This window comes from Gorilla gorilla, chromosome 8 (genome assembly GCF_029281585.2).
Source record: "Gorilla gorilla gorilla isolate KB3781 chromosome 8, NHGRI_mGorGor1-v2.1_pri, whole genome shotgun sequence".
Lineage (NCBI taxonomy): Eukaryota > Metazoa > Chordata > Mammalia > Primates > Hominidae > Gorilla > Gorilla gorilla.
Window position 1 is genome coordinate 134884086 of NC_073232.2, and position 23043 is coordinate 134907128.

At 51.0% G+C, this 23043-nt stretch overlaps 1 protein-coding gene across 1 annotated transcript in view; it reads left to right on the forward strand.

Annotated features, from left to right (window-relative positions):
- Positions 1-23043, forward strand: part of DMBT1 (deleted in malignant brain tumors 1) — a 74758-nt gene that overhangs the window by 34094 nt on the left and 17621 nt on the right. Inside the window, exons 23-40 of the mRNA XM_063710555.1 lie at positions 1838-1867; positions 2653-2691; positions 3447-3770; positions 4746-4775; positions 5672-5704; positions 6478-6801; positions 8194-8241; positions 9151-9189; positions 9942-10265; positions 11233-11262; positions 12159-12191; positions 12966-13289; positions 14265-14294; positions 16214-16246; positions 17003-17326; positions 18294-18323; positions 19239-19277; positions 20047-20370. Coding sequence (XP_063566625.1) covers positions 1838-1867; positions 2653-2691; positions 3447-3770; positions 4746-4775; positions 5672-5704; positions 6478-6801; positions 8194-8241; positions 9151-9189; positions 9942-10265; positions 11233-11262; positions 12159-12191; positions 12966-13289; positions 14265-14294; positions 16214-16246; positions 17003-17326; positions 18294-18323; positions 19239-19277; positions 20047-20370 — 2358 coding nt within the window. The remainder of the gene's footprint in view (positions 1-1837; positions 1868-2652; positions 2692-3446; positions 3771-4745; positions 4776-5671; positions 5705-6477; positions 6802-8193; positions 8242-9150; positions 9190-9941; positions 10266-11232; positions 11263-12158; positions 12192-12965; positions 13290-14264; positions 14295-16213; positions 16247-17002; positions 17327-18293; positions 18324-19238; positions 19278-20046; positions 20371-23043) is intronic.

Consider the following 23043-nt stretch of genomic DNA (forward strand, 5'->3'; position numbering starts at 1 on the left):
CGTGACTGCCTGCCCAGGTGACTTTGGCCATTAGGAAGTGCCCTGAGTGTGGAATGTGCCTTAGATCCTTGACCTCCTGATAGGGATTCATGAAGAGTTCTTGTGTTCCCCTGTAGGACCTGAATCCAGTTTGGCCCTGAGGCTGGTGAATGGAGGTGACAGGTGTCAGAGCCGAGTGGAGGTCCTATACCGAGGCTCCTGGGGCACCGTGTGTGATGACAGCTGGGACACCAATGATGCCAATGTGGTCTGCAGGCAGCTGGGCTGTGGCTGGGCCACGTCAGCCCCAGGAAATGCCCGGTTTGGTCAGGGCTCAGGACCCATTGTCCTGGATGATGTGCGCTGCTCAGGACACGAGTCCTACCTGTGGAGCTGCCCCAACAATGGCTGGCTCTCCCACAACTGTGGCCATCATGAAGACGCTGGTGTCGTCTGCTCACGTGGGCCTCCAGCAATTTGAGTTTCCTCTCTTGTGGTAGATTTTGCCCAGGAAGCGAGGTCTTATGTTCTAATCTCCTCACTCAGAGCTTTTTCAACCTTTCCTATATTTCTGATATCTCCTTAGCTCTCTTCTAGGAAACTGCATGAGTCTTCACCACATTGCCAGGTTTTAAGGAGGTCAGAGAGGACAATGGGCCAAAGTGAAATAAGGGTCACACCTTTGTTCCCCTACCAAGGCAGCGCAAGCAGAGGGAAAAGAGGAAAGGGCTGGGTCTTTGCATTTTAGTGTGCCTGGAAAGGAATGGCTGGGGCCAGGTTATTCATGAAGAAAGAGGCAGATTTGGGTCTTGGCTTTGCAGGCTGCATAGGAGCATGGTATCTGCTTGGCTTCTGCTGACAGCCTCAGGCTGCTTGTGCTCCTGGCAGAAGGAGATGGGGAGGTGGCCTGAGCAGAGGTCATGTGGCAAGGGAGGAAGCAAGAGAGGGCAAGAAGGAAGGCCCAGGCTCTTTTCAACCACCAGTTCTTGCTAGAAACTAAGAGAAGAACTCACCCCTGATCAGGAAGGGCACTAAGTTGTTCATGAAGGGTTGGCTTCCATGACCCAGACATGGCACATCAGGCCTCACCTCTATACTTGGGGATCCAATCCCAACATGAGTCTTGGATGGGACAAACATCCAATCTATAGCATGCTGGCTCTCCAGGGTTCCATCTTTCCCCCACTGAAAAGTTTAGGTGAGGGTGAGGTGGATGCAGCACATATAGGTGTTGGGGGACGGACGATCTCACCGGGAGGAGTCCAGAACCAAAGGCTCATGCTGGGAAGGGAGGGTCTTCTGCTGAGGCCCAGTAAGGAGGCATCAGACTGGAAACACAAGGCTGGGAGTGCAGATCTGTGTCTGTCTGTGTCTGGCCTGGGTTTTGGGGGTGTGAGTGCTTGACTGCAATTCCCTGCAGAGCACTGCAGCATCTTGCCTGTACACCAGTCAGGTGTGGGGCGGGCAGTGCCCATTAGGGCTGCTGAGCAAAGCCTTGTTATGAATGCCTGTGGGCTGGGCTAGAAGATCACAGGCTGGATTTTTGCTGGAGTGGCTTCTTCATACTTGCTGACTCAGGGACTGCTAAGACGTGCAAGGGAGAGGGCTGGTTTTGTGTCAACCTAATTACTATGGGTAGACACAAACTTCATCACTTTGGAGCTGGCAGTAGTGGACAAGGTCTGCCCAGATGCCTTTCAAGGAGCATCCTTGTGGGGACGTGCATGGCAATGCCCCTCCCTCTGTGATGGGGACCTAGGGTGGACTGAAGGCGCTACCTGTTTAGTTCCTTCTACCTTTGTTCTGGTTTTGCCAGCTTCTGTATAGTGCATCTGATCTGACCTCCTCTTTCTCACAGCTGCCCAGTCCCAGTCGACGCCCAGGCCAGGTGAGTCCCCAGTGTCCTTCCTTGGGATGTCCCTTTTCTTTCTGCACAATTATCCTTTTTCCCATTCCGCAGAGCCCTCCTTCTTACCTGTGTGGATACTGTGGGTCATACTATTTTCCCTGCTCTGTAACTGAGACCCTAGCATGGAGCTTCTTAACCAGACATGGTTAAGAAGGTATGATCTTTCTAAGAATTGACAGTGATTGCCAAAGTCTCCTGGGAAGGCAATTTCAGCTAAAGCCTTAAACATGCCTGTCCATGGGCAAGCAATGTCAGTGCAGGCCTGACACCTCCATTCCTCACTCCTTCAAACACCCCCAGATGCGGCAGGGCCCCATATACCTCCAGACAGGCAGAGGCCGTGCTCAGGCAGGGAGAGCGATATTAGATATTTCTGTTGCCTCCACTTGCCAGGAGACTTTATACTCCTTTAGGCAGCTCCCTGATCCTTCTAACATTTTAGTTTCAAGTGTGAGAGGCTCAGCATTGGTGTCAGATGTGCGCATCAGTCCATGTATCAGTGGATGGGGCAGGTAAACCCTTCGTAGCTGAGAAGAGGGTATTCCACACTTCAGAGGCAGGAGGGATCGGACTGGTCTCCAGCAAGGCCTATGTCCCTGGATGTGCTCCCTGAGCTACAGACTTGGGCAGACACATGGCGAGCAAGTGGCAGGAACTAGAAATGGAGGAATGTTCATGATGCTTGCCTTGTCCAGAGACCTTTCCTTTTGGAGCTTTTCTCCCTCAACTTTAATTCTAGCCTTTGTCTTTGTTGCAATTTACAGACACGTTGTCGACCATCACCTTACCTCCATCGACAGTAGGTAAATAATCCTCTCACCCCTCCCTAGGGCTCACTCTCCACCTCTGGACAAATGCTTTTTCTGAAAATGATAGGATGAGGGTCAAGGTGGGCCCCTCTGTTTTTCATGTCCCTGTGCGCTGAGTGGGAGGAAGTTGAGTCTCTGGGGAACCAGTCCTCGGTCGTGTGTTAAAGGGTGGAGGGTGTTGGTGACCTATCTCCTGTGGGACCGTGTTCCAAGTATCAGTAAAGATCCTCATTCAGGTGCTGGACAAACCCTGGAGGGCTCCCTACTCCTGGGACCTCATTCCTGGCCTTCTGGCCATGCATTGCAGACCTGCAAGGGAAGGTGAAAATTTCTGTCCCTGCAGCTATCTGGCCAATGCCTTGCCATCCCTGGCAATTTGCCAGAAGCCAGAGAGGACCACGTGGGTGCCACCAAACTCTTCAACATGGGGATAGCATGGGCCTGCCCTCTGGAGCTGTGGAGCTCCATCCTGTGTGTGCTCAGAGTAGGGAGTGGGGTGTCCATTCCTGTCACCTCCACTGGGGTCACAGGCGCTTCCCCAAAATCTGAGCCTCCATAAACCCAGGCAGAATAGGGTATCACCTCTCTTTCCAGTATGATGAAGCTGCACCTCTGGTTGCAGTCGTATTCAATCGTGACTGCTTGTCCAGGTGACCTTGGCCATTAGGAAGTACCCTGAGTGTGGAACGTGCCTTAGATCCTTGACCTCATGGCAGGGATGGATAAAGGGTTCTTGTGTTCCCCTGTAGGATCTGAATCCAGTTTGGCCCTGAGGCTGGTGAATGGAAGTGACAGGTGTCAGGGCCGAGTGGAGGTCCTATACCGAGGCTCCTGGGGCACCGTGTGTGATGACAGCTGGGACACCAGTGACGCCAATGTGGTCTGCAGGCAGCTGGGCTGTGGCCGGGCCACGTCAGCCCCAGGAAATGCCTGGTTTGGCCAGGGCTCAGGACCCATTGTTCTGGATGACGTGCGCTGCTCAGGACAGGAGTCCTACCTGTGGAGCTGCCCCCACAATGGCTGGCTCTCCCACAACTGTGGCCATCATGAAGACGCTGGTGTCATCTGCTCAGGTGGGCCTCCAAGACCTTGGGCTCCCTCTCCTAGGTTGGAGTTTGCTCAGGAAGAAAATCCTAATTACATTCTGATCTCCTTGCTCAAAGATTCTTCTATGTTTCCTATATTTATGTAGTCTTGTTAGCTCTCTGCTAAGGATCTGTATGAATTTTGCTACAGGGCCTGGTGTTCCTGTGGTCACTTAGGACAGGCCCCAAACTGAAACAACAACCCAGACTTTATCCCCTTCCTGAGGCAGTGCAAGGAAGAGGCAGAAGAGAAAACTGCTGGCTCCCCAGGGCTCCATTTCTCCTCAGCTGAGTAGCACTGGGTGAGGGTATCATGGACATAGGACAGACAGCAAGGTAGGGGAGGAATCCTCTCACTGAGAGGAACTCTGAACTACAGATGCTTGTCTGAAAGTGAGTTCTCAGCTGAGACCCAGTGAGGAGGTCTGGAAATAGAGGCTCAAGGGTTAGGAGTGCAAATGGGTGTCTATTCATGTCAGGCCTGGGTTGTGTGAGGTTGGAGTCCTTGACCTCAGGACCTCTCAGAACACTGCTGAGCGTTGCCTGTGCCCCAGATCTGGTGTGGGGAGGGCAGCCCCCATGAGACCGGCCAGGCATGGCCTTGTTATTGCCTGTGTTCGGGGTTTGAAGATCACACAAGGGATTTTGGCTGGAGTGGCTTCCTCAGCCTTGCTGACTCAGGAACACCTAAGATGTGCAAGGGAGTGGGTTGGTTTAGGTCAACCGGGTTACCCTGGGGAGACACAATTTGATCACCTCAGAGCTGGCAATAGTGGACAGGATCTGCCTCGACCCCTTACACGGTGCGTATCTGTGGGGATGTGCATGGCAATGTCCCTCCCTGTGTGATAGGAACTAGGATGGACTGAGTGTCAGACTCGCTCATTTCTTTCCCTCCTCGTTCCAGTTTTGCTGACTTCTGTGTAATGTTCCTGATCTGACCTTCTCTTCTCTTTCTCACAGTTTCCCAGTCCCGGCCGACACCCAGTCCAGGTAGGTCCCCAGTGTCCTTCCTCAAAATGTCCCTTCTCTTTCTGCCCAATCACCCCTTCCCCACTCCACAGAGCTCTCCTGTTTCTCTGTGTGGATATTGTGGGGCATATTATTTCTACCCCCAACACCGGCTGTGTAACTGAGACCCCAGCACAGCGCTTTTTAAACACACACAGGATTCAAGAGGCCTCTGTCTTCTTTTCAACCCCTCTCAGTTTTCATGAAACAGTTTCATACTGTCCCAGTGGACAACCCTTACAGGTTCAGGAAGTGGCCCCATGTTTAATGAGCTTTGGTCCTTTTATATTCCGGACTCACATATAGTTTCTGAAAATTGAGGGTGTCACCCTCTGACCCGTTCAAGGCATTGTCAGGGCAGGCTCGATACCCCCATCCATCACTGCTGGAAACATTCCGAGATTATGATTCCGAGATTTGTATCCGGAAGAGGCAGAGTTTGTGCTCAGGCAGGGAGAGGGATAATAAAGGTTTGTGGTGTCACTGCTTAGCCAGAAACCTGATTCCTGATTGTCCCCTGGGCAGCCCCTGGTTCCCCTAACATTTTAGCTGCCAGTGTCCGAGCCTCAGCAATGGCGTCTGATGTCCTAGTCAGTCCATGCATCAGCAGATGTGGGATGGCATGGTGGGGGCATCCTCTAAGAGATAGAAAGATACCCCAGGATTAGAGAAATGGAGGGCTCAGTCTGGTCTCCAGGAGGACCTTTGTCCCTGGATGAGTTCACAGCAGAGGAGACCTGGGGAGACACATGGGAAGCGAGTGGCAGGAACAGGAAGTGGAATTGTTGCCAGGTTGATTCCTCCTCCCAGAGATCCTTTTGTTCTGCGCCTTTTCCCTTCAAGTCTAATTCTGTCTTTTCCTTTGTTGCAATTTACAGATACTTGGCCGACCTCACATGCACCAACAGCAGGTAAATAACCCTCTCACCCCTCCCTAGGACTCACTATCTCTGGACATATTTTGTGTTTGAAACTGATAGGATGAGGCTCAACGTGGGCTTCTCTGTTTTCATGTCCCTGTGGGTTGCATGGGAGGAAGGTGGAATCTCTGAGGAGCCAGTGCTGGGTCTGATGTTTGAGGACGGAGGGTGCTGGTGACTGTCTCCCATGGAATCCTGTTCCAAGTGGTCAGGAAAGATCCTCATCCAGGTGCTCAGGACGAGCACTGGAGGGCTCCTTAATGCTGCGGGGACCTCGTTCCTGGCCCTCGGGCCATGGGATCCAGACCTCTGAAGAGCGGGTGAAAGTGCTGGTCCCTGCACCTGTGTGGCCAAGGCCTTGCCATCACTGGGAATTTGCCAGAAGGCAGAGAGGCCCATGCAGGTGCCAATAAGCTCCTGAATATGGAGGGGGTCTAGGCCTGCCATTTGTAGCTGTGTATCTCCATCCTGTGTTCACCCAGAGTGGGGAGTGGGGTGTCCATTCCTGTCCCCTCCTCTGGGGTCATACATGCTTACCCATAGCTTGAGCTTTTATAGACTTGAGTAGAATAGGGCATCACTTTTTCCACTATGACAAAGCTTAACCTCTGGGTGCAGCCATCTGCCATTGTGACTGTGTGCCCTGGTGACTTTGGCATTTGTATTCAAACTTGACTACTTTTCCCATTGCCCTGAGTGTTGTCCATGCCTTTTCCTTCACCTCATAATGGAGATGGATGAAGGATTCTTGTGTTCCCCTGTAGGATCTGAATCCAGTTTGGCCCTGAGGCTGGTGAATGGAGGTGACAGGTGTCAGGGCCGAGTGGAGGTCCTATACCGAGGCTCCTGGGGCACCGTGTGTGATGACAGCTGGGATACCAGTGACGCCAATGTGGTCTGCAGGCAGCTGGGCTGTGGCTGGGCCACGTCAGCCCCAGGAAATGCCCGGTTTGGCCAGGGCTCAGGACCCATTGTCCTGGATGACGTGCGCTGCTCAGGCTATGAGTCCTACCTGTGGAGCTGCCCCCACAATGGCTGGCTCTCCCATAACTGTCAGCACAGTGAAGACGCTGGTGTCATCTGCTCAGGTGGGCCTCCAAGACCTTGGGCTACCTCTCTTGGGGTAGATTTTGCTCAGGAAGCGAGGTCTTATTATGTTCTGATCTCCTCACTCAGAGCTTTTCAACCTTTCCCATATATCTGATATCTCCTTAGCTCTCTCCTAGGAAACTGCATGAGTCTTCATTGCCAGGTTTTGAGGAGGTCAGGTAGGACAATGGGCCAAAGTGAAATAAGGGTCACGCCTTTTTTCTCCTACCGAGGCAGCGCAAGCAGAGGGAGAAGAGGAAAGTGCCAGGTCTTTGCCTGGCATAGCAAAGGAATAGCTGGGGCTGGTTTGTTCATGAGGAAAGAGGCTGATTTGGGTCTTGGCTCTGCAGGCTGCATAGGAGCATGATGCAGGCGTCTGCTCAGCTTCTGATGAGGGCCTCGGGCTGCTTGTACTCCTGGCAGAAAGGGTTGGGGAGGTGGCCTGGGCAGAGGTCACAAGGTGAGGGAGGAAGCAAGAGAGAGCAAGAGGGAGGGCTCAGACTCTTCAACCACCAGCTCTTGCTGGGAACTAATAGAAGAACTCACCCCTGACCAGGGAGGGCACTAAGTTATTCATGCAGGGTTGGTCTCCATGACCCAGACCTGGTGCATCAGGCCTCACCTCTAAACTTGGGGATTCAATTGCAACGTAACACTTGGACGGGACAAGCCTCCAAAGTACAGCACCCTGGCTCTGCAGGGTTCCATCTTTCCCCTACTGAAAGATTTTGCATAAGGGTTACATGGATGAAGCATGTATAGAAGATGGGGGAGGGACTGTCTCCCTGGGAGGAGCCCAGAACCACAGGCTCCTGCTAGGAAGCGCGGTCTTCTGCTGAGGCCCAATAAGGTCATGTCTTAATAGAGACACAAGATTAGGAGTGCAGATCTGTGTCTGTCCCTCTCTGGCCTGAGATTTGGGGGCTGTGAGTCCTTGACCACAACTCCCTCCAGAGCACTGCAGTGTCTTGCCTGTGCACCGGTCTGGTCTGGAGTATGCAGCCCCCATGAGGTCTGCTAGGCAAAGCATTGTTATGAACACCTGTGGGCTGGACTGGAACGTCACAGGCAGGACTTTGGCTGGAGTAGCCTCCTCACATTTGCTGACTCAGGGACTGCTAAGACATGCAAGGGAGAGGGTAGGTTTTGTGTCAACCTGATTACTATGGGCAGACACAAGGTTAATCACTTTGGAGTTGGCAATAGTGGACAGGATCTGCCCAGACACCCTCCAAGGAGCATCTCTGTGGGGACATGCATGGCAATGCCCTCCCTCTGTGAGGGGGACCTAGGGTGGACTGAAGGCGTGACCTGTTTAGTTCCTTCCACCTTTGTTCTGATTTTGCCAGCTTCTGTATAGTGCATCTGATCTGACCTCCTCTTTCTCACAGCTGCCCACTCTTGGTCGACGCCCAGGCCAGGTGAGACGCCCAGGCCAGGTGAGTCCTTCCTTGGGATGTCCCTTCTCTTTCTGCACAATTACCCTTTCTGCACTCCACAGAGCCCTCGTTCTTCTCTGAGTGAATACTACATGGCATACAATTTTCCCCTGCTCTGTAACTGAGACCCTGGAATGGCGCTTCTGAACCTGACATAGGGTTCAGGAGGCTTCTGTCTTCTGTTCCATTTATCTCAGCTTTCATGAAGCAGTTTCATACTGTCCCAATGGCCAACCCTTAGAGGTTTAGGAAGTGACCTCATATTTAATTACCTTTGGCACTTTTCTGTTCAGAGCTGATATCACCTTCCTGAGAATTGAGAGTGATTGCCAAAGTCTCCTGGGTAGCCAATGTCAGCTAAAGCCTTAAACATGGCTGCCGCCATGGGCAAGCAATGTCAGTGCAGGCTTGACACCTCCCTTCCTCACTCCTTCCAGCACGCCAGATTCTGCAGGGCTACATCTGCATCCAGAAGAGGCATAGGCCATGCTCGGGCAGGGAGAGGGATAATAAATATTTCTGGTGCCTCCAGTTACTGGGAAACTTGACACCCCTTTGGTCAGATCCTTGGTTTCCCTAACGTTTTAGCTCGAGCTAGTAGAGTGTCAGCAATGGTGTGAGATGTACCCGTCAGTGCATGTGTCAGTGCATGGAACAGGCTAACCCTTTGTGACTGAGAAGAGGACATCCCACACTTCAGAGGCAGGAGGGATCGAACTGGTCTCCAGCAAGGCCTGTGACCCTTGCTGAGCTTGCTGAGCTGCAGACTTGGGCAGACACATGGGGAGCAAGTGGCAGGAACCAGAAGTGGGGTAGTTTTCATGATGCTCGCCTTCTCCGGAGACCTTTCCTTTTGGAGATTTTCACCATCAACTTTAATTCTAGCCTTTGTCTCTGTTTTAATTACAGACACGTTGCCGACCATCACCTTACCTGCATCGACAGTAGGTAAATAATCCTCTCGCCCCTCTCTAGGGCTCACTCTCTACCTCTGGACAAATGTTTTTTTCTGAAAATGATAGGATGAGGGTCAAGGTGGGCCCCTCTGTTTTTCATGTCCCTGTGGGTTGCATGGGAGGAAGGTAGCGTCTCTGGGGACCCAGCTCTGGGTCTGATGTTGGAGGCTGGAGGGTGCTGGTGACTTGTCTCCCGTGGAATCCTGTTCCAAGTGGTCAGGAAACATCCTCATCCAGGTGCCGAGGAAAAGCCCTGGAAGCTTCCCTAATCCTCCTAAGACCTCATTCCTGTCCCTCAGCCCATGGGCTGCAGAGGTGTGAAGAGTTGGTGGAAGTGACTCTCCCCACACCCGTCTGGCCAAGGCCTTGTCATACCTGTGAAATTTTCAGAAGTCAGACAAGACCATAGGATTGCCACCAAGCTCCTGAGTATGGGGAGAGTCTGGCCTGCCTACTGTAGCTGTGTAGCTCTGTCCTGTGTGTGCCCAGGTTAGGGAATGGGGTTTCCATTCCTGTTAACTCCAGTAGGGTCACAGGTGCTTCCCCAAACTTGAGCCTTCATAAACCCAGGTAGAACTGCTTCTTTGACTTTGATGAAGCTGAATCTCTGGTTTTATTCATATTGAAAGGTGACTGCCTGCCCAGGTGACTTTAGCCATTAGGACTTGCCTTGAGTGTGGAACACTCCTTAGATTCTTGACCTCATGATAGGGATGGATGAAGGGTTCTTGTGTTCCCCTGTAGGATCTGAATCCAGTTTGGCCCTGAGGCTGGTGAATGGAGGTGACAGGTGTCAGGGCCGAGTGGAGGTCCTATACCGAGGCTCCTGGGGCACCGTGTGTGATGACAGCTGGGACACCAATGATGCCAATGTGGTCTGCAGGCAGCTGGGCTGTGGCTGGGCCATGTCAGCCCCAGGAAATGCCCGGTTTGGTCAGGGCTCAGGACCCATTGTCCTGGATGATGTGCGCTGCTCAGGACATGAGTCTTACCTGTGGAGCTGCCCCCACAATGGCTGGCTCTCCCACAACTGTGGCCATGGTGAAGACGCTGGTGTCATCTGCTCAGGTGAGCCTTCAAGAACTTGGGCTCACTCTCTTGGGGTGAAGTTTGCTCCAAAAGAAACTCCTGATTACATTCTGATCTCCTCACTGAAAGCTTCTTCTATGTTTTCTATATTTCTGAAGACTTGTTAGCTCTCTGCTAAGAATCCATATGTACTCACTGCCTGGTGTTCCTGTGGTCACTTAGGACAGGGGAGCAAACTCAAACAACCCAGAGTTTTTCCCCTTCCTGAGGTAAGGCAAGGAAGAGGCAGAAGAGGAAACTGCTGGCTCTCCAGGGCTCCATTTCTCCCCTGCTGAGTAGCACGGCGTGAGGGTATCATGGACGCAGGATAGAGAGCAAGGCGGGGGAGGGATCCTCTCACTGCGAGGAACTCTGAACTAAAGATGCTTGTCTGAATGTGGGTTCTCAGCTGAGACCCAATGAGGAGATCTGGAAATAGAGGCTCAAGAGTTAGGAGTGTAAATGGGTGTCTGTTTGTATCAGGGCTGGGTTGTGTGAGGTTGGAGTTCTTGACCTCAGGTCCTCTCAGATCACTGCTGAGCACTGCCTGTGCCCTAGGTCTGGTGTGGGGAGGGCAGCCCCCATGAGGCCGGCCAGGCATGGCCTTGTCATTGCCAGTGATCAGGGCTTGAAGATCGCACAAGGGATTTTGGCTGGAGTGGCTTCTTCAGCCTTGCTGACTCAAGAATGCCTAAGACGTGCAAGGGAGAGGGTTGGTTTAGGCCAACCAGGTTACCCTGGGCAGACACAAAGTTGATCACCTCAGAGCTGGCAATAGTGGACAGGATCTGCCTCGACCCCTTACACGGTGCACCTCTGTGGGGATGTGCATGGCCATGTCCCTCCCTGTGTGATAGGAACTAGGATGGACTGAGTGTCAGACTCGCCCATTTCTTTCCCTCCTCGTTCCACTTTGCCGACTTCTGTGTAATGTTCCTGATCTGACCTTCTCTTCTCTTTCTCACAGCTTCCCAGTCCCGGCCGACACCTAGTCCAGGTAGGTCCCCCAGTGTCCTTCCTCAAAATGTCCCTTCTCTTTCTGCCCAATCACCCCTTCCCCACTCCACAGAGCTCTCCTGTTTCTCTGTGTGGATATTGTGGGGCATATTATTTCTACCCCCAACACCGGCTGTGTAACTGAGACCCCAGCACAGCGCTTTTTAAACACACACAGGATTCAGGAGGCCTCTGTCTTCTTTTCAACCCCTCTCAGCTTTCATGAAACGGTTTCATACTGTCCCAGTGGACAACCCTTACAGGTTCAGGAAGTGGCCCCATGTTTAATGAGCTTTGGTCCTTTTATATTCAGGACTCACATATATTTTCTCAAAATTGTGGGTGTCACCCTCTGACCTGTTCTAGGCATCATCAGGGCAGGCTCGATACCCCCATCCTTCACTGCTGGAAACATTCCGAGATTATGATGGGCCACATTTGTAACCAGAAAAGGCAGTTTGTGCTTGGGCAGGGAGAGGGATAATAAAGGTTTGTGGTGTCACTGCTTAACCAGAAACCTGATTCCTGATTGTCCCCTGGGCAGCCCCTGGTTCCCCTAACATTTTAGCTGCCAGTGTCCGAGCCTCAGCAATGGCGTCTGATGTCCTAGTCAGTCCATGCATCAGCAGATGTGGGATGGCATGGTGGGGGCATCCTCTAAGAGATAGAAAGATACCCCAGGATTAGAGAAATGGAGGGCTTAGTCTGGTCTCCAGCAGGACCTTTGTCCCTGGATGAGTTCACAGCAGAGGAGACCTGGGAAGACACATGGGAAGCGAGTGGCAGGAACAGGAAGTGGAATTGTTGCCAGGTAGATTCCCCCTCCCAGAGAACCTTTTGTTCTGTGCCTTTTCCCTTCAAGTCTAATTCTGTCTTTTCCTTTGTTGCAATTTACAGATACTTGGCCAACCTCACATGCACCAACAGCAGGTAAATAATCCTCTTACCCCTCCCTAGGACTCACTGTCTCTGGACATATTTTGTGTTTGAAACTGGTAGGATGAGGCTCAACGTGGGCTTCTCTGTTTTCATGTCCCTGTGGGTTGCATGGGAGGAAGGTGGAATCTCTGAGGAGCCAGTGCTGGGTCTGATGTTTGAGGATGGAGGGTGCTGGTGACCTGTCTCCCATGGAATCCTGATCCAAGTGGTCAGGAAAGATCCTCATCCAGGTGCTCAGGACGAGCACTGGAGGGCTCCTTAATGCTGCGGGGACCTCGTTCCTGGCCCTCAGGCCATGGGATCCAGATCTCTGAAGAGCGGGTGAAAGTGCCAGTCCCTGCACTTGTGTGTCCAAGGTCTTGCCATCACTGGCAATTTGCCAGAAGGCAGAGAGGCCCATGCAGGTGCCAATGAGCTCCTGAATACGGAGGGGGTCTGGGCTTGTCATTTGTAGCTGTGTATCTCCATCCTGTGTTCACCCAGAGTGGGGAGTGGGGTGTCCATTCCTGTCCCCTCCTCTGGGGTCATACATGCTTACCCATAGCTTGAGCTTTTATAGACTTGAGTAGAATAGGGCATCACTTTTTCCACTATGACAAAGCTTAACCTCTGGGTGCAGCCATCTTCCATCGTGACTGCATGCCCTGGTGACTTCTGCATTCGTATTCAAACTTGACTACTTTGCCCACTGCCCTGACTGTTGTCCATGCCTTATCCTTGACCTCATATTTGAGATGGATGAAGGATTCTTGTGTTCCCCTGTAGGATCTGAATCCAGTTTGGCCCTGAGACTGGTGAATGGAGGTGACAGGTGTCAGGGCCGAGTGGAGGTCCTATACCGAGGCTCCTGGGGCACCGTGTGTGATGACTACTGGGACACCAATGATGCCAATGTGGTCTGCAGGCAGCTGGGCTGTGGCTGGGCCACGTCAGCCCCAGGAAATGCCTGGTTTGGCCAGGGCTCAGGACCCATTGTTCTGGATGATGTGCGCTGCTCAGGACACGAGTCCTACCTGTGGAGCTGCCCCCACAATGGCTGGCTCTCCCACAACTGTGGCCATTATGAAGACGCTGGTGTCATCTGCTCAGGTGGGCCTCCAAGACCTTGGGCTCCCTCTCCTAGGTTGGAGTTTGCTCAGGAAGAAAATCCTAATTACATTCTGATCTCCTCACTCACAGATTCTTCTATGTTTCTTGTATTTATGCAGTCTTGTTAGCTCTCTGCTAAGAATCTGTATGAATTTTGCTGCAGTGGTTGGTGTTCATGTGGTCACTTAGGACAGGGGACCAAAGTCAAACAACAACCCAGACTTTATCCCCTTCCTGAGGCAGTGCAAGGAAGAGGCAGAAGAGAAAACTGCTGGCTCCCCAGGGCTCCATTTCTTCCCTGCTGAGTAGCAGTGGTTGAGGGTATCATGGACATAGGACAGACAGTGGGGCAGAGGAGGGATCCTCTCACTGTGAGGAACTCTGAACCAAAGATGCTTGTCTGGAAGTGGGTTCTCAGCTGAGACCCAGTGAGGAGGTCTGGAAATAGAGGCTCAAGGGTTAGGAGTGCAAATGGGTGTCTGGTTCTATCAGGCCTGGGTTGTGTGAGGTTGGAGTCCTTGACCTCAGGTCCTCTTAGAACGCTGCAGAGCACTGCCTTGCCCTAGGTCTGGTGTGGGGAGGGCAGCCCCCATGAGACTGGCCAGCCTTGGCCTCGTTATTGCCTGTGGTCAGGGCTTGAAGATCACACAAGGGATTTTGGCTGGAGTGGCTTCCTCAGCCTTGCTGACTCAGGAACACCTAAGATGTGCAAGGGTGTGGGTTGGTTTAGGCCAACCGGGTTACCCTGGGGAGACACAATTTGATCACCTCAGAGCTGGCAATAGTGGACAGGATCTGCCTCAACCCCTTACATGGTGCATCTCTGTGAGGATGTGCATGGCAATGTCCCTCCCTGTGTGATAGGAACTAGGATGGACTGAGTGTCAGACTCGCCCATTTCTTTCTCTCCTCATTCCAGTTTTGTTGACTTCTGTGTAACATTCCTGATCTGACCTTCTCTTCTCTTTCTCACAGCTTCCCAGTCCTGGCCGACACCCAGCCCAGGTAAGTTCCCAGTGTCCTTCCTCAAAATGTCCCTTCTCTTTCTGCCCAATCACCCCTTCCCCACTCCACAGAGCTCTCCTGTTTCTCTGTGTGGATACTGTGGGGCATATTATTTCTAACGCCACCACCGGCTGTATTTCACATGGGTCCTTTTCTATTTTCCCTAAATGTCGGCCGGTCTGAGAAATAAAGGGAAGGCATACAAAAGAGCAAAATTTTAAAGCTTGGTGTTGGGGGGAGACATCACGTGTCAGCAGGTTCCGTGATCCCTCCTGAGTAGCAAAACCAGGAAGTTTTTATTGGTGATTTTCAAAAGGGGAGGGAGTGCACAAATAGGGTGTGGGTCACAGAGATCACATGCTTCACAAGGTAATAAAATATCACAAGGCAAATGGAGGCAGGGCAAGATCACAGGTCTGGGGTGAAATTAAAATTGCTAATGAAGTTTTGGGCACGCATTGTCATTGATAACATTTTATCAAGAGACAGGGTTTGAGAGCAGACAACTGGTCTGACCAAAATTTATTAGGAGGCAATTTCCTCATCCTAATAAGCCTGGAAGCGCTACAGGGGACCAGGGCTTATTTCATCCCTTATCTGTAAGCGTAAAAGACAGACATTCCCAAAGCAGGCATTTCAGAGGCCTCCCCTTAGGAACACATTCTCTTTCTCAGGGATGTTCCTTGCTGAGAAAAAGAATTCAGCGATATTTCTCCTATTTGCTTTTGAAAGAAGAGAAATATGGCTCTGTTCTGCCTGGCCCACAGGCAGCCAGCCTTGAAGGTTATCTCCCTTGTTCCCTGAACATCGCTGTTATCCTGTTCTTTTTTCACAGTGCCCAGATTTCATATTGTTTAAACAATTTCTGCAGTTAACGCAATCATCACAGGGTCCTGAGGTGACATTCATCCTCAGTTTACGAAGAAGATGGGATTAAGAGATTAAAGTAAAGACAGGCATAGGAAATCACAAGAGTATTGATTGGGGAAGTGATAAGTGTCCATGAAATCTTCACAATTTATGTTCAGAGACTGCAGTAAAGACAGGCATAAGAAATTATAAAAATATTAATTTGGGGAACTAATACATGTCCATGAAATCTTCAAATTTATGTTCTTGTGCCATGGCCTCAGCCGGTCCCTCTGTTTGGGGTCCCTGACTTCCCGCAACACAGCACAGTGCTTTTAAAACACACATAGGATTCAGGAGGCCTCTGTCTTCTTTTCAACCCCTCTCAGCTTTCATGAAACAGTTTCATACTGTCCCAGTGGACAGCCCTTACAGGTTCAGGAAGTGGCCCATGTTTAATGAGCTTTGGTCCTTTTATATTCAGGACTCACATATAGTTTTGAAAATTGAGGGTGTCACCCTCTGACCTGTTCAAGGCATTGTCAGGGCAGGCTCGATACCCCCATCCATCACTGCTGGAAAAATTCTGAGATTATGATGGGCCACATTTGTATCCAGAAGAGGCAGGGTTTGTGCTTGTGCAGGGAAAGGGATAATAAAGGTTTGTAGTGTCTCTGCTTAACCAGAAACCTGATTCCTGGTTGTCCCCTGGGCAGCCCCTGGTTCCCCTAACATTTTAGCTGCCAGTGTCTGAGCCTCAGCAATGGCATCTGATGTCCTAGTCAGTCCATGCATCAGCAGATATGGGATGGCATGGTGGGGGCATCCTCTAAGAGATAGAAAGATACCCCAGGATTAGAGAAATGGAGGGCTCAGTCTGGTCTCCAGCAAGACCTTTGTCCATGGATGAGTTTACAGCAAAGGAGACCTGGGAAGACACATGGGAAGCGAGTGGCAGGAACAGGAAGTGGAATTGTTGCCAGGTTGATTCCCCCTCCCAGAGATCCTTTTGTTCTAGGCCTTTTCCCTTCAAGTCTAATTCTGTCTTTTTTCTTTGTTGCTATTTACAGACACTTGGCCGACCTCACGTGCATCAACAGCAGGTAAATAATCCTCTCACCCCTCCCTAGGGCTCACTATCTCTGGACATATTTTGTGTTTGAAACTGATAGGATGAGGCTCAAGGTGGGCCCCTCTCTTTTCATGTCCCTGTGGGTTGTGTGGGAGGAAGGTGGAGTTTCTAGGGAGTCAGCCCTGGGTTTGATGTTTGAGGACGGAGGGTGCTGGTGACTGTCTCTCATGGAACCCTGTTCCAAGTGTTCAGGAATGATCCTCATCCAGGTGCTCAGGACGAGCACTGGAGGGCTCCCTAATCCTGCTGGGACCTCTTTCCTGGCCCTCTGACCATGCACTGCAGACCTGCAAGGGTGGGTGAAAATTTCTGTCCCTGCAGCTGTCTGGCCAAGTCCTTGCCATCCCTGGAAATTTGCCAGAAACCAGAGAGGACCATGTGGATGCCACCAAACTCTTAAACATGGGGCCAGTGTGGGCCTGCCCTCTGGAGCTGTGGAGCTCCACCCTGTGTGTGCCCAGAGTAGGGAGTGGGGCATTCATTCCTGTCACTTCCAGTGGGGTCACAGGTGCTTCCCCAAAATCTGAGCCTCCATAAACCCAGGCAGCATAGTGTATCACCTCTCCTTCCCCTATGATAAAGCTGAACCTCTGGTAGCAGTTGTATGCAATCGTGACTGCTTGCCCAGGTGACTCTGGCCATTAGGAAGTACCCTGAGTGTGGAACTTGCCTTAGATTGTTGACCTCCTGGTGGGGATGGATGAAGGGTTCTTGTGTTCCCCTGTAGGATCTGAATCCAGTTTGGCCCTGAGACTGGTGAATGGAGGTGACAGGTGTCAGGGCCGAGTGGAGGTCCTATACCGAGGCTCCTGGGGCACCGTGTGTGATGACTACTGGGACACCAATGATGCCAACGTGGTCTGCAGGCAGTTGGGCTGTGGCTGGGCCACGTCAGCCCCAGGAAATGCCCGGTTTGGCCAGGGCTCAGGACCCATTGTTCTGGATGATGTGCGCTGCTCAGGACAGGAGTCCTACCTGTGGAGCTGCCCCCACAATGGCTGGCTCTCCCACAACTGTGGCCATCATGAAGACGCTGGTGTCATCTGCTCAGGTGGGCTTTCAAGACCTTGGGCTCCCTCTCTCAAGTTGAAGTTTGCTCAGGAAGAAAATCCTAATTACATTCTGATCTCCTCACTCAAAGCTTTTTCTATGTTTTCTATATTTCTGAAGTCTTGTTAGCTCTCTGCTAAGAATCTTTATGAATTTTGCTACAGTACCTGGTGCAGCTGTGGCCACTTAGGCCAGGGCTCCAAACTGAAACAACAACCCAGACTTTATCCCCATCCTGAGGCAGTGCAAGGAAGAGGCAGAAGAGAAAAGTGCTGGCTCCCCAGGGCTCCATTTCTCCCCTGCTGAGTAGCACTGGGTGAGGGTATCGTGGACACAGCACAGATAGCAGGGGCAGGGAGGGATCCTCTCACTACAAGGAACTCTGAACTAAAGATGCTTGTCTGGAAGTGGGTTCTCAGCTGAGACCCAGTGAGGAGGTCTGGAAATAGAGGCTCAAGGGTTAGGAGTGCAAATGCATGTCTGTTTGTGTCAGGCCTGCTTGGAGTCCTTGACCTCAGGTCCTCTCAGAATGCTGCAGAGCACTGCCTGGGCCCCAGGTCTGGTGTGGGGAGGGCAGCCCCCATGAGGCTGGCCAGGCATGGCCTTGTTATTGCCTGTGGTCGGGGCTGTAAGATCACACAAGGCATTTGGGCTGGAGTGGCCTCCTCAGCCTTGCTGACTCAGGAACTGCCAAAACATCCAAGGGAGAGTGTTGGTTTTGGGTCAACCTGGTCACCCTGGGCAGACACAAAGTTACTCACCTCGGAGCTGACAATAGTGGCCAGGATCTGCCTGCACCCCTTATATGGTGCATCTCTGTGGGAATTTACATGGCAATGCCCCTCCCTCTGTGATAGGGACTAGGATGGACTGAGTGTCAGGCTTGCCCAGTTCCTTCTATCTTTGTTCCAGTTTTGCCATTTTCTGTATAGTGCATCTGATCTGACCTTCTCTTCTCTTTCTCACAGCTGCTCAGTCCCAGTCAACGCCCAGGCCAGGTGAGTCCCCAGCATCCTTCATCGGGATGTCCCTTCTCTTTCTGCCCAGTTACCTCTTCCCCACGCCACAGAGCTCTCCTGCTTTTCTGTGCGGATACTGTGGGGCATATTATTTTTCCTCCCACCACTCTGTAACTGAGACCCCAGCATAGTGCTTCAACAGACATAGGGTTCAGGAGGCTTCTGTCTTCTGTTCAATTTATTTCAGGTTTCATGAAGCAGTTTCATACTGTACAATGGACAAGCCTTACAGGTTCAGGAAGTGGCCTCATGTTTAATGAGCTTTAGCTCCTTTATATTCAGAGCTGATACAACCTTTCTGAGAATTGAGAGTGACTGCCAAAGTCACCTGGGAAGGCAATGTCAGTTCAAGCCTTAAACATGACTTCTGCCATGGGCAAGCAATGTCAGTGCAGGCCTGATACCTCCGTCCCTCACTCCTTCAAACACCCCAGATTTTGCAAGGCCATATCTGCATCCAGAAAAGGCAGAGGCCATGCTCGGGCAGGGAGAGGGATAATAAATATTTCTGGTGCCTCCACTTACCAGGAAACTTGATACCCCTTTGGGCGGGTCCTTGGTTCCCCTAACATTTTAGCTGGAACTGTCAGAGGCTCAGCAATGGTGTCACATGTGCCCATCAGTACATGTGTCACTGGATGGGGCAGGCTAACCCTTCGTAGCCGAGAAGAGGACATCTCACACTTCAGAGGTAGGAGGGATCGAACTGGTCTCCAGCAAGGCCTTTGTTCCTGGCTGTGCTCACTGAGCTGAAGACTTGGGTAGCACTTGGAGCAAGTGGCAGGAACCAGAAATTGAATAGTTTTCATGATGCTTGCCTGGTCCAGAGATTTTTTTTTGTAGCTTTTCTCCCTCAAGTCTAATTTTGTCCTTTCTCTTTGTTGCAATTTACAGATACTTGGCTGACCACCAACTTACCGGCACCGCCAATAGGTAAATCATCCTCTCACCCTTCCCTAGGGCTCACTCTCTACCTCTGGACAAATGTTTCTTTTGAAAATGAAAGAATGAGGCTCAAGCTGGCGCCTCTGTTTTTCACGTTTCCACGAGTTGCCTGGGGAGGAAGGTAGACTCCCTGGGAACCTAGTCCTGGGTCTGATGTTGGAGGCTGGAGGGTGCTGGTGACCTGTCTCCCCTGGGATTCTGCTTTATGTAGTCAGGAAAGATCCTCAGCCAGGTGCTCAGGACAAGCCCTGGAGGGCTCCCTAATCCTACTGGGACCTTGTTCCTGGCCCTCAGGACACAGGCTGCAGACCTGCGAATAGTGGGGAAAGTGCCTGTCCCCATAGCTGTCTGGCCAATGTCCTACCATTCCTGGCACTTTGCTAGAAGCCAGAGAGGATCATGTGGGTGCCACCAAACTCCTGAACGTGAGGCGGGTCTTGGCCTCCTATCTGGAGCTGTGCAGCTTCATCCTGTGTGAAAATGGAGCTCAGAATGAGGAGTGAGGCGTCCATTCCTGTCACCTCCAGTGGGGTCACAGGTGCTTCCCCAATACTTGAGCTTCCATAGACTTGGGTGGAGTAGCACATCACTGCTTCTTCCACTGTGATGAAGCTGAACCTCTGTCTGTATTCGTATTCAAAGGTGATTACCTGCACATGTGACTTTGGCCATTAGGAAGTGCCCTGAGTGTGGAACATTCCTTAAATCCTTGACCTCATGATAGGGATGGATGAAGGGTTCTTGTGTTCCCCTGTAGGATCTGAATCCAGTCTGGCCCTGAGGCTGGTGAATGGAGGCGACAGGTGTCAGGGCCGAGTGGAGGTCCTATACCGAGGCTCCTGGGGCACCGTGTGTGATGACAGCTGGGACACCAATGATGCCAATGTGGTCTGCAGGCAGCTGGGCTGTGGCTGGGCCATGTCAGCCCCAGGAAATGCCCGGTTTGGCCAGGGCTCAGGACCCATTGTCCTGGATGATGTGCGCTGCTCAGGACACGAGTCCTACCTGTGGAGCTGCCCCCACAATGGCTGGCTCACCCACAACTGTGGCCATAGTGAAGACGCTGGTGTCATCTGCTCAGGTGGGCCTTCAAGACCTTGGGCTCCCTCTCTTGGGGTGGAGTTTGCTCCAGAAGAAACTCCTAATTACATTCTGATCTCCTCACTCAAAGCTTCTCCTATGTTTCCTGTGTTTTTGAAGACTTGTTAGCTCTCTGCTAAGAATCCATGTGAATTCACTGCCTAGTGTTCCTGTGGTCACTTAGGACAGGGGACCAAACTGAAACAACAACCCAGACTTTATCCCCTTCCTGAGGCAGTGCAAGGAAGAGGCAGAAGAAAAAAGTTCTGGCTCCCCAGGGCTCCGTTTCTCCCTTACTGAGTAGCACTGGGTGAGGATATGGTGGACACAGCACAGACAGCGGGGCAGAGGAGGGATCCTCTCCTTAGGAGGAAGCTCATGGTAAGGAAAGGACATATGTTGGGGTAGGGAATTCTCACTTGAGGCCCCAATAAGGAGCATTTGGATTGGAGGCATATGGGCTAGGAGTGCAAACGGGTATCTGTGCATGTGTGACCTGGGTCTTGGTCAGTTTCAGCTCCTTCCAAAGAACTGCAGTGCATTGTGTGTCTAGCAAGCATGGTGTTGGGAGGGCAGCTCCCACGAGATCTGCCAGGCAAAGCCTTGTTATTACCTGTGGCTTGGGATGGAAGATCACACAGGTGATTTTTGCTGGAGTGGTATCCTGAGACTTGCTGACTTGGTGAATTGCTAAAACCTGCAAGGGAAAGGGTTGGTTTTGGTTCAACTTGGACATCACATCCAGACACAGAGTTAATCGCCTTGGAGCTGGAAATGGTGGACAGAATCTGCTTGGATCCCTTATAAGGATCATCTTTGAGTCTAGCCAAAGCACTGGCATTCAGCAGGTCTGGGTGAAACTCCTGGGTCTTGCTTGAAGCCTCTGGCTGCTCCCTACCTCAATCAATGTGGTATCTACCAGTTGTCAATTGATCTTTAAAGAGGATCTATTATTAGGGATGCTTTTGTTTGCACATGGCAGGAACTCAACTCAAACACTCTTAAGCTAGAAAGGAATTCATTGGCTCAGGTATCCAGAATGTTTAGTGGTGGATCTGGAGCTTCAGGTATAGCTGGTTCCAGAAGTTCCAAGTCTTTTTTCCCCATGCTTTGCTTACATCTACTCTTTTATCTGTGTGGGCTTCACTATCAACTTGCTTTTTGCATATGGCTGAGAGACAGCAATGGGCAGCCCCAAGTCTATATCCCACCAGGAGAAGGAGTCAGTCTGTCCCAGTACCTCTGGCTGACAAGGCCTGGGAGGACTTTGATTGACCTGCTTGTAAACAGGTGCTTTCTTCCAAACCATCTCTATTAGCTCTGACGGCTCAGCCAGAGTTCTATACCCATCTTTGTGTTCCTTTGGGGCGACGGGAAGGATGGGGGCACTAGGCTCTACTTGAATCTTGTAGGATGCTACTTTTTAAAATAGGAATGACTGTTTCTATTAGAATAAAAAAATAGGCAGGATGTTTGTGACAGAGATAGCAGTCCCTCAGTTGGACCCTTCCTTTCCTTTGATACTCTCTGCTCTTTGCTGGTTGACGTTACCCCTCTATCCCGAGATGGAACTTTCCCTCTCCCTGGCTGTTGCCCATGTTCATTACCATCATCTCTATCTAGTTCCAGGACTTTTTCATTATCCCCAACTGAAAGCTCTTACCCCTTAACCATTCATAATCCATTTCTCTTTCCCTCAGCCCCTGGCAACCACTAATCTGCTTTCTGTCTCTGTATACAGATTTTACTAAGAATTGTGGTCATTTTCTATGAATGGAATCATAGCCTTTTCTGTCTGGCTTCATTCACTTAACATAATGTTTTCAAGGTTCATTCATATTTTAGCATGTGTCAGAACTCCACTACTTTTAACTGCCAACTAATATTCCATTGTATGGCTACGCCATCTTTGTCTATCCATTTATCAGCTTATGAACATATGGGTTGCTTCCATCTTTTGGTTGTTGTGAATAAGTCTGCTATGAGCATTAGTGTACGGTTTTTTGTTTGCACTTGTGTTTCCAATTTTGGGAGATATATACCTAGGAGTGGGATTGCTCGGTAATAGGGTAATTATGTTTAATTTATTGTGGAAACACTGAACAGTTGCCACAGCCACTGCACCAAATTTGCATTCCCCCCAGCAATGCCTGAGAATTCTGATTCCTCCATATCCTCACCAACACTTGTTATGATGTCTTTTTCATCATGGCCATCCTAGTGGGTGTGAGGTGGTATTTCATGGTGTTTTGATTTGCATTTCCCTGATGACTAATGATGTTGAGCATCTTTTCATGTGTTGGTGGGCCCTTTGTATATATTCTTGGGAGAACAGGGGCTTCATTTTATAGATACTAAGCTGAAGGCCAGAGGAACTAGACTAATGTCAGTATCTTAGCCCAGCTCCCAGGCTCACAGGACAGGGTTCAGGTACACAGAGGGATCAGGATGCCTGGCCCAGTGTTGTGTCTAGCATGTGACATTCCTTCATGGAGGCCTAACTCTGCCATTTTTTCTCCATTCTCAGGCATAGGCACTGCTAGGTATGCACAACTAAGTGTCCTCATAGTTGCTTCTGCCCACTGTCCCTGTAGCTCATGGTATTCAGTAGGTCCAGGTTTTGTTTCAGATTGAAGGCAAGCTGTGGGTTTGAAAGTGACTCAGGAACAAGCCT